General features: G+C 44.0%; 3 protein-coding genes across 3 annotated transcripts; 1 reads left to right on the plus strand and 2 right to left on the minus strand.

The window, feature by feature from the left end:
• Window positions 1-1,148: 1,148 nt before the first annotated feature.
• Window positions 1,149-3,802, minus strand: BYT42DRAFT_610582 (uncharacterized protein; the record flags this gene model as incomplete). The annotated part of the gene is made up of 4 exons (XM_051571406.1): window positions 1,149-1,234; window positions 1,296-1,325; window positions 1,413-1,839; window positions 3,746-3,802. The coding sequence occupies 4 exons, from the start codon at window positions 3,800-3,802 to the stop codon at window positions 1,149-1,151; spliced, it is 600 nt and encodes a 199-aa protein (XP_051427283.1).
• Window positions 3,803-6,090: 2,288 nt separating this feature from the next.
• On the plus strand, window positions 6,091-9,781 carry BYT42DRAFT_610583 (uncharacterized protein; the record flags this gene model as incomplete). Its single annotated transcript, XM_051571407.1, has 10 exons — window positions 6,091-6,135; window positions 6,204-6,305; window positions 6,366-6,407; window positions 6,471-6,816; window positions 6,896-7,377; window positions 7,448-8,087; window positions 8,160-8,915; window positions 8,974-9,333; window positions 9,403-9,479; window positions 9,539-9,781. The coding sequence occupies 10 exons, from the start codon at window positions 6,091-6,093 to the stop codon at window positions 9,779-9,781; spliced, it is 3,093 nt and encodes a 1,030-aa protein (XP_051427284.1).
• A 208-nt stretch (window positions 9,782-9,989) lies between these two features.
• On the minus strand, window positions 9,990-10,544 carry BYT42DRAFT_490072 (GPR1/FUN34/yaaH family-domain-containing protein; the record flags this gene model as incomplete). Its single annotated transcript, XM_051563979.1, has 1 exon — window positions 9,990-10,544. A coding segment is annotated over one exon (555 nt), but the record flags the coding sequence as incomplete, so codon positions are not given.
• Between the last annotated feature and the right edge of the window lie 295 nt (window positions 10,545-10,839).

Raw genomic sequence — 10,839 nt, forward strand, 5'->3', positions numbered from 1 at the left:
CACGATGTTATTTCTGGGAAATGAATGAAGTTTGAAGTTTGAATATGTTTATACTGTAAATGTATGCAAGCAAATAAATAAAACGTTGATAGAATAAATTATGATAAAAAGTGAATAGCAGAAAGATGAAAGAATAATCGATACATCGGAAAGCAAGGAAGTGAAGTTAGGAATACAGGAATAAGAGAAGGTAATTACAATAGAATGTGATACATGAATATGGTTTTGCTTTTCTTTTTTCTTTTTTTTTGGCTAATGACGTTGATATGGAGGAACGGTACGTTCTTTGCAAAGCATATGATGCATGATCTTGATGATGTGAATGTATGTCTGTGTGTTTATGTGTTTGTATGCTTGTGTGTGCGTGTGTATGTGTATGTGTATATATATATATATATGCAATGTTCTGTATGTGGTATATATATATTTTTTTTTGGCAGATGATGGCAGTGCCATGTTGCCTTCTTCCTTTTTTTCTGGTCTTTTTTTCTTTTTATTTTCCCTTTTGCCCGTACTTCTCTTCCCGTAATCCTTGCTTGCTTCCTTCTTCATTATTTTCTTGATTGCTTGAGTGCTTGATACTTGTTTTCTTGCTGCTTTCGGTCTTGCTTGCTTGGCCAACGGTTGGCAAAAGGGGTACTTGAAACCGCGCCAGTGGTGGCCGACTGAGTGCGACGCAATTCAAGCCACTTACCAGCTCCAACCCCTCTAGCTCATTTGCTCCGTTTCTTCAAGGCGCCCGCACCGCTCCACCCACACATCTGCTCCCCTCCATCCGCCACCCTCCTTGCTTGGATCTCCAAGCAAACCATTTACATTCAGTGAGAAAAAGGAAATGGCAAATGGGAAGGGGAAGGGGGAAGGGAAAAAAACCAAGTTGCTGGTCGACGTGCCAAAAAAGCCGAATAAAACTATGGGGGAAGGGAAAGGGTAAAAAAGAGAGTAAAAACGGGGGCAAAAAAAAAAAGATTCTCACTGAAAAGGTTTGTGAGTTCCAAGGCTTACTGGATGATTTTGGACAGGAAAAAGAACAGCGATGAGCAGAGACAGTACGAAGCAACCTCGGATCGTGTGGAGCTAGACGCCTTCGAAGCCTTCACTGGCAGAGGTGACTTGAACTACGAACTGGAAAAGCAAACCACAAAGGGCTACTCCCCACCCAAAGCGACACCCGAAAGCGCCACTTTGCACAGCCGGTCGGTCGAAGCTTGCAATTCACTGGCTTGCGGGACGCCTAATAAAGAAAATATGGTTATATGACTTGACTGTAAATTGATGTGCGCTGGGGCACTTACCAGTCAAAGGGGTGGCGGTCACCACGGGAACTATGGTACAAATCAAAAAAAGCGTTAGTTATACGGTGGAAATCGCACTGAACAGTGAACTGACCGAAAGGGACACCTGGGATACACATGTTGGGTCCCTTCTCCCATGAAGGGACCAGCCTCTGTGGCTCCTTGATGGGCGCCCCAACCGCAGTTGAAGGAGCCACAGAGGCTCGGCTTGGGCGTCAAGCGCCGGACGAAGGGTAACGGATTTGCCCTTGTTGAGGGTCCTCTTCTTCTTTTTCGGTGGCTCCTCGTAAGGAGCATCGTCTCCGTCGGCGGTCCATTCCCGTTTTTTTGGACACGCCGACAGAGGAGGAACCACGACCACGGTGGGTTGAGCGCCAACCAACTTTTGCTTCTCGGCCGAGCATGTATCGGCGGAAACATTGTCTTCGGTTGCCCGCGAAAGCGCAAGCGGGCAAACCGAAGGGACGGAACAGGCAGCACTCACGTCATTGACCGCTTGGGGGCACGGGGTGGGTGAAGGGGAGGGCTCCCGACGGCCACAATCCTATGTGCGTAAAAAGTTTTGGTGAGCTTTATGAATTTGCTTTGAGCGGAGTGTACTTACTGGGGAGCGCGGGCTCAAAATGGGGAAGGCCCCGGTGAACCTTCACCTTTTTGTTGGGCTGTTCGCCCGACTTGCGGATCTCCACGCGATAATTCTTTCGCTTTTGCGCACGGCTGGTGGCAGGTTATTGGACGATTCAAGTGTCTACAGTATCAGTAGCGTTAACTTTTCAGTTCTGGGACTTTTTCTTTGCGCACATTGTCCTTACTGTTGAACATAGGTTCAAAGTGCGGAAGTTGGTACGCCTAGGCCTTTTTAGCAGTAGCTATGCCATCTTGGCAATTTTCACACCGTAGCGCTGGCGCTTTTCTGGATTCGGTGAAAGGGACGCTGAATACCCAAAGGACGAGTGAGAGAACGAGCGCGGGCGCGCGAGCGAGAGCGAGAGAAAGAGCGGGAGCGAGCGTTAAAAAGCATCTTGACTGAAAAAAAACAGAGTGAGAAAACCAGGGCAATAAAGCGAAAAAAAAAGGTTATTGAGTTATACTTACGAACAATAAGAAATTCTGTAAACAGTAAAAAAAAAAAAAAATTAAAAATTGTCGTGTTTGATCAGAATAATTACTCAAAGAGGAAAAAAAAACCACGTCCTGATTTCCTTTTTTTGAACAGTAAAAAAAAATTACACTCGAATTTCCTTTTTTGGGCCGTCATTTTAAACCTTCGGCCAGCACACTGTAGCTTTTTAACTGCCAGAGCAAGCAAGGCTGGCAGTGCGGAAGACATCAATACATCTCGTAGTGGTTATTTTGACGAAAATGGTCCAAAAGCGTGCTGTTTCGTGCTGCTACGTGACAACTGCTCCTGGTTACACGATCGCTTGCTTACATGTTTACAAGCATCATAACCGCGAAATAGTATCATCTTCATAATTACTGCTCGTATGGCTTTTAGTTGCAGCTCATATATTTGAATAAAATTTCACATAAAATGACATGATATGTTGATTTGCATCATTTCGTTCTGAAGTAATCTTGGTGCCTGGATGTCATAACTTCGGGGTTACACCGATGAAACAAAGTTTATGGTCAAAGCGTCGATCCGCCCCTGCGTTGACATTTCCCAAAATGGCAGTTTCTTGACAAACAAGGTAATCAGGAGGCATAAGCGTTGCCTTCACAACGCCGCTTGACCAGAATAAATAAATGGGTTTCTGATCGACAAGTATTTATGTAATGGAGTATACTCCATGGCTTACATGGATGAATTGGGGCGGATCCAGTGATCTCGGTTCAAAATTTAGGCACCAGCCACGATCCCTTTGCTTTCTGTTATCCATTTTTATTCTAGGTCATTTGTGAAAAATAAATTACTGAGTAGGACCATCGCACCATACCTATAACCTTCCTCAAAAAGCCCACTCTTGTTAATATTAAGGCTCGTCTCTGCACCGTAATTACTCTTGAAAAATAACAGGAAACTTAAACACTCTCATTTAAACTTTCAAGACGAGAAGTACCGGTTTGACGTCTTCCATTTTGCAGTTAAAATAAGATTTTAGCTTTGTTTTCATTTTTCCATTCTCATTTTTATTATCTGCTGATAAGTCCAGAACCAACCAACCTTTCGCCTGTCCATGCTGCGATAAAAATAATACACAGGGAACACGGAAGGTTTGATCAGTCCTCGAAATTATCAATGTGCTCTGCGCCACATGGTTCTCCAGCTCCATCATTTTCACCCTTGCCACGGTTCTCAGCAAAACAACAGCCTTTCCGCCTCTAACTTATAGAAATACGGCACTATCGCTATAGGAACCCACCAATAAATACCTTCATGAATATATGCGAGAAACAGCACCGTTTCCCCACCCCCGGAGTATCTTCGTCAAGATATTCATGGTTACTGTGCGACGATCGGCATCACCGGGGCCATCAGAAGCCATAGCTCTCACAGATGACATGTCAACTCCTTTGTTCGAATCATCAGGTACGTCAGGCTGCCGTAGACTATTGTCTTAATAAAGTTCCAGGGTCCAGGGTCACCAATAGAAGGATTCAATAAAAGTTGATAAATAGCGGGTTGACTAATAGCTCTGTAAGTATTACGTGAAATTCAGTATTTGCTTACTGGTACATCTTTCGCAAGCGGCAGTGTCGCTCCCATCGACTGCATAGTACGGCTGTGATTCGTTTCTTTCTATCCTTCGAACAGCGACAGCAGCGTAAAATACAACCGTTTCATCAAAATAGTATATGTCCCGGTCTGTACCAATCCACATTCCCTTTGATACTTGCCTTGTCCGCGACAAAACTTGACATACCGGCGAAGCTGCCTTCAACATGAGTTCGGTTGGATGTAAACTGTTGCAACTACCCTTGTCAACACGAAGGTTGTTCCTCTTACCACGTCAGGCGTAAAAAAAAACAGAACGTGTACATTAACTAACCTTTGAACTCGATACATTCGCGGTGGAGGCAACTTTTAAACCTAGGCCAGACACGCGTTATCCACAATTGACAGCTCACTCATTCACAAACTTGCTACTTACTTTAACAGTTAGGGGGATTCCCAGAGCTTCCTTTGAGGTATTGAACATTAGCATCATTCCTAGCTGTCGGACGACATCAATGACTGCAAGTAGCAGAATCGTATCAACCAGGAGCGTTCACCACAAATCTCGACTTTTTCCAAAATAGAAAAATCGTTACTGAGTTCTGACTGGTCGGTTGCAACCTCCGATGTCTCTCACAAAGGCAAACTGATTTTTCCCACTATGAGCCTCTCCTCGCAAACTTTCTCAGCCGGCAAGAACTTGCAAATCAAAATAATAGAATCGCTATCGTTAGATTTTATGACGTGGAATTTGTATCGATTTGTTGTTAATTATAATCAAAAGTGCAAGCTGCGGTGAGGACTAATTAATTCGATGTTGATCATCATTATTTTTCAAGCATGCCGTCACATGCTCGTGTGTGGCGATTCCTCGATATACGCTTTCGTTTGTCTAAATCCAACACCGTCATCATCTCCAATTAGTATTGTATTCATGGTTATTGCTCGTACTGTTTCTCTAAACGGCAAGTTGGCTAAAATCGCTCGATTTTATACTGGTGAAAGCCATATAACAACTTTGCATTATTTCGTTCAGAAATAACCTTGGTGCCTGAATGTCATAACTGCGTTGTCAGTGTCACACAAAACTTGGGTCATAGTGTCGACTCCTGTGAACATTTTCCAGAAATGGCGACTTGTGTCTAGGAAATCCTTGAAAGACTATGTTATATGATTCAACAATGTGCATTTTATTGAACGGCGCAATAATTTATTGTCTTGACAATCCATAGAAATATGATCTTATGTCATGATATGCATGTAACCTGCATGAATCGCAGTCTGTAAACTCCGTATAAAAATGAAGCCACTCAGATAGGCATCACACTCGTCTAGGTCAATGGATCCGCTCTTTGATCATTAATAGATACCAATATCTAGTCGCTAGGAGTTCACCGCTTCACACATCTTAAAGCTTGTCAGTAAGCTGCGGATGAACAACATCAAGATAACATAGCCATGATTTAATTCACTGACATTATACATCGAATAGTTGGTAAATGCTATAAACATATTCATACAGCTTTCGATGTTATGACATTTTAAGAAGTTGGAAATTGTTATCCAAATGGACGTCATAAACTGACAATTGCACAAGGACAGTTTACCAAAAAAAAAAAAAAAAAAAAAAAAAAAAAAGAATTGGCGGCGACACAGATAACAAGCAGGATGTATACAATCACGCGTTATCATTACTCCGGACCGCCACCATATAAACAAAGTGTAATGTCCTACAATAACGTAACTGTCATGGCTAGCATGTCGAGTGTGAGGCAGAGCATTGGCTGTTTAAGCCCACATCGTAAGTCGTGATGGCTACCTCGCTGTGCACAAGGTTTCAGTGTAAACTTCGCAATTCATACAATGGGGTGGAGAACGCATTAGCTAGTACATTTCAATTGGCAATGGCAGGGAATGTCATGATGACAAGTAGCCGATGTGGCCGGCATATGTAGAAAGAACCAGAAGTAGGGTTGGAAGCAGGGTGACAATTCCTGAGAGCGGAGCCAAGAATCAAATTTCAGTCGGCTCAGGCGAAGCCACCCTTGATGTGATTCGCCACACCTTGTCACCTTTTCTTATGCTATGCGTACCATTTCACTGGTGAATAGGCTAAAATGGTCGTATTCAGGCAATATGAATCCACACGCCCTTGCGCTAGGTGACGCCGACAATGACGGAGTATGTTTTGCTGACTTAGTGACGTTTGTAAAAAAGGTCCTCATTGCGAACTGTTCCTTCTGAAATAGGATAACGAATTTGTCATTGGCAATCTCAATGGCGATCTCGCCATTTTTAAAGGGGAATGTGCTGCTGGTCTCCCTACATTTGTCTGCCGTGGTTTAGGAACGGTAATGTTGTCAATAACGCTCTGTAGCCGCCCTGAATGCTGAAAGAGTCATACTACATAGATTACCTGTATTGCTATTGGCGATGTGAAGAATTGTGGCAAGGTTGCTTTGAAGTTTATAACGAAAACTTAACAGTAGTACTAATGTATGAGCATCAATTGATAGAATTCAATTATATGCATCAATGCCGAAGGACACGCGCATATTTTTGATATACCTTTGCTGGCTCAACCAGAAACAGGCCCTTTGACAGGCAGTGCCAATTATGCGCAACATCAAATGTCGGTCGATGAATATTTGCGCCACGGTCGTCGGTCCTCCGATACTGCCAGCATCCAAGCATTTCGACGAATGATGAGCGCCAATGCGGGCCATGCCTCGACGGATGATCCTTCGCGCCCTGTACCTGAATATGCCAAACCTTCGTCGACGCGAATTCATGATTTACAATCTCCCTCTTTCACGCTTAAAGTGCCTGTTAACGTCAATAAAATCCTCATTGCCGATATTGGTAAGCAAGCAGCAGCCGGATCAATGCGTACATCAAACATGTGCAATAATTGCTGATTATGATCTATGCGAAAAATTAGACGGAGACTCCTTGAATGAGATCATTCTAGCCCGCACGGATCGAATTCTTCATGCCTTTCAATTATTACGATCAGAAATCACGCCTTGTTTGGACCACATTCAAAAAAGCTTTGGTCCTTCCTCAGTCACTTCACCCTCTACATCTACATCCTCTACTAATATTGCCGGTCAATCAAATCAATATCACCATCAAAGCTATCTCCCATCAACGCTTCAATCATCTCTTTCCGCATTATCCGTCAGCAAAGAAAAGAATAGAATCAACTCCAAACGTGGATCGGTGGGCACCACTGATTCCAAAGAATCCAAGTCGAATGTTTTACGAAAAGGCATGGGATGGTCAAAATCAAGTAAATCTCTTTCCAAGGAACCTTCGAGAGAAGCTGAAGCACCGAAAAAGGCGGCAGTGACTCCAACGTATAAAGAGGAAGATGCTGTGTTTTTACTCCAAGACAAAGATATGTGGGTCTTTGATGGCCAGGTACGTCTTTCTTTTTACGGATCGTTTCATATTGGGTTATTGAACGCGTTGGAATTCGTCTCGTGAATAGATCACATCTCTGTCCACTACATGTCATCCGGAAAAACCGCATGAACCCATCTTACTCGTTGCACAACCAGGAAACACATTCATTATCATTGATAAAGACGGCAATCGATTTAACCAGGATTTCACCCCGCAATATGTACCTCGTACGTATTGCGGCAAAAATGCTCCTCAGAGACGTCCTCAACCTATGGTATTGCCAATGGACCCTAATCGGGAGGAAGTATCATCGAACCCTGATCCTGGTCCAACAACTGGGGATCGTCCTGAAGATGAAGTCGCTGATACATCCAAGGCTGACGATGGGCCGTTATCGAATCTCAAGAGAGCCACACGAACATTTCGGTCGTTCTTGCAACGCAACCAATCTCGCAATAATGCGACTGACTCCGACACCGATCCGGTGTTTTTGAGTACGGATGAAGATGGAATGGGGAAGATCATGGACATTGCTGGCAATGAAATCAAACGGTCCAACTATGTTGTTCAAAACTGGCCGGTAATGGATGGCGATGATATGGTGGGCGATGAGGACAACAGTGCCGTGGCGACGGAACTGGTGATCGGTAAACGACATCCACGTTCTTTTCCGGACACGCATCGCGAAACGATGGACATGGAAATTGGCATGCTCAGTATGGATGGTAGGTCAAACCCGCTGTGTGTGTGTGTGCTAGTCATTTGGCTGTGACGTTTTATTGATTTTTCATTCGTAGGCAAATTTAGTATTTATGATTTGCGTACCAAGACATCGTCTGTGCGAGACTTATTTGTCACACATAAGCTCTTCAGTTTAGCCACGCTTGATGTGTCCAGTACCACGGGTCTTTATTTTCGGCGGAATTCCTTGACAAGCAGCAAAGATATTCCAATACAGTTCGGAAATGGATCGTTGGATTCGCCTCAACTTCGATTCCATTCGCCGCTCGCTCGTGCTGACTCGCCTTCGTTCCCCCACGGTACAAAATTGGATCAATCCGACGCACCGTCGCCTGCTCTAAGTTCATTATCCAAACTGTCCGTCATGACATCCAATAACACGGATCGCGGTGAAGGCAAAGTGTCCAAAGATACCGAAAGCATTACGGTGACACCGACCAGTGTCACTTCTGATGCACACAACGTCCATGCCACGGCTGACCGAGAGATCAATCACGCGACGTTGGAAGAAGCAAGTGACATAATGGATAACATAGACACGAGCGAACAGCTTACGGTGCGTTCCAGTTCACAACGCAGTAGTCGGGCCAGTTCCAGTATTTACGAGAGTTCATGGAGCGAAGGAAGTGAAAACGAAGATGTACCGGAAAGTGAGCTATTTGTCGCTTGTGCGTGGAATGGTGTGACCTACCTTATCGACTGGAGTAAACGAGTGGAAGAAGATATCGACGCTCAAAGTAGAGCCAAATCCAAAATCAAGTTTCAGCTTGTCAAATTTGCATTTGAAGGACGTGTCTGTGCTTTCACAGCAGGTAAATGGACAGTAAGCATGTACCCTGGGGAGCAAAGATCATTCACACGTGCTTGTAGGCTCCTACGCAGTGACGCCGGGTCATAATGTACCATGCTTATTTTACGTCGACTTTGAAGATCAGATCTTTGTTTATTACGACGTTCATATCTCTCCTGGACCAGTTACTGGTTTTATCGATACAATTGACGATGATATCGAGGAATCATTGGAACGCATCATTGGTATTGAAAGTGGAATCAAGGTTCTTTCAGAACTGAATGAGGATAAGCATGCTGTATCGGGAGAGCACGATGTCAATATGACGGATCTTGGTGATGGTTGGAAAGGTATAGCGGACGGGGACGTCGTATACAATGCGGGCTATGACGATCAAAACGAAGAGCATCAGATTCTTAATCTCACCAATACCGAACTTGGTAAGCCTTATTTCTTCTCTTTATGCTTCATAAAAAAAAGGTATATTCAAAGTAATTGTGTTCCGTTAGATTTGGCGGATTTCATTCACGAGTGTTTGTATGGTTTCGAAGACCTTAAAGAACGATTGGAAACGGATCTCCTCAAGGTAACCAAGACAATAGATGCATGAAGTAACCAGTTAGTAATTGAATGAATGGTTGATAGGTTGAGCATCAGCGGCTCTCTCATCATCTTCCGGTTGGGGTGGATATTCGACGACTGTCGGATTTGAATATTACTATAGAACCGCCTCTAGAGCGTGAAGGATCCGATGAATCAGACGGTGAATTGAGCCACGCTTCCCAGTCCCCATCTCCGCGAAACAGTGCGAGTCGCGGCTCAAACGATTCCGTCGACCCGTTGCTGGCGTGGATGACAGAAACATTAAACAAGGAAATTTATCCGTAAACGTGAACTGAACCAACACGATAATTTCTCTCGAATTTTTTTGCATTTAAAGTTGATTGTATTTGAAGATGCATTGAGGAAAGGAAACCCTTTCACCAAAAAGAAATTAGATGAAAAAAATGTAAATGAGATAAATATACATGGAGAGAGAATAAGATAACAAAATTGAAAGATTGAATGCTACGGAACATAAAAAATTATGAGAGATTTAGTGCTTGTAAACACCCATCCAAAGGTGGACGCCTTGTTCCTCGAACAGATCGACGATACCCAAATAGTAGGCACCCAAACCGGCGAGATAAGCGGTGACACCAGAGACACGGATAAGAGGGATAAGGCTGAAGAGGGCACCAAAGCCTTCGAACAGCAGGGTCAAGAACACAAAGGATACACACCAAGTAAGCATGAAGTTACCACCTTGGACCTTGAGAGAGATACACACGTTCATCAACGAGAAGAAAGACCAGAAAAGCTTGTAAATGCCAGTTGCGATAGCAAGATCGTGGGCGGAACCATAAGCATCCAAAGTGCTGCTCACTGAGGGAAGCATCATGAGACCGGAACCAGCCCAGAAAGCACCGTAAGAAACAAACAAAGTACCACCGAAAGTGTTGTTACGGAACAAAGCCATGTAGCCAGCAATAAACTGAGCAAGACCACCAAAGACCAAAGCACTGGGGAGCATAATATGGTTAGGCTTGTCAGGCAAGAACAGGTTGAAAGTAGCCAACAGAACAGTGACAGTGGCGAAAGACCAAAGACCTGTAAACAATGAAGCAGATATTGTAAGCAAAACTGAACTCACAATTCACATTCAATAAAGTAATTACCGAGCGAATTAGGGTTGCTAAAGGTGGGCTTGGGAGGTTGAGGGACGGGGTGATAAGGTGTGGGTCCATGGTTCTTTTCTTCATCAAATTGATCATAGTGACGGCGAAGATAGAATTCGGGATCGATGTGTTCTTGGCTGTTGGACTCTTTCTGCTTCTCTTTGAAGTTGAGAAGGGTATGTTCGCTAGCAACCTGAGGGATTCTTTCGTCGGGAGAGGAGGACATGG

Source organism: Radiomyces spectabilis (assembly GCF_025331425.1).
Source record: "Radiomyces spectabilis strain NRRL 2753 chromosome Unknown BYT42scaffold_2, whole genome shotgun sequence".
NCBI lineage: Eukaryota > Fungi > Mucoromycota > Mucoromycetes > Mucorales > Radiomycetaceae > Radiomyces > Radiomyces spectabilis.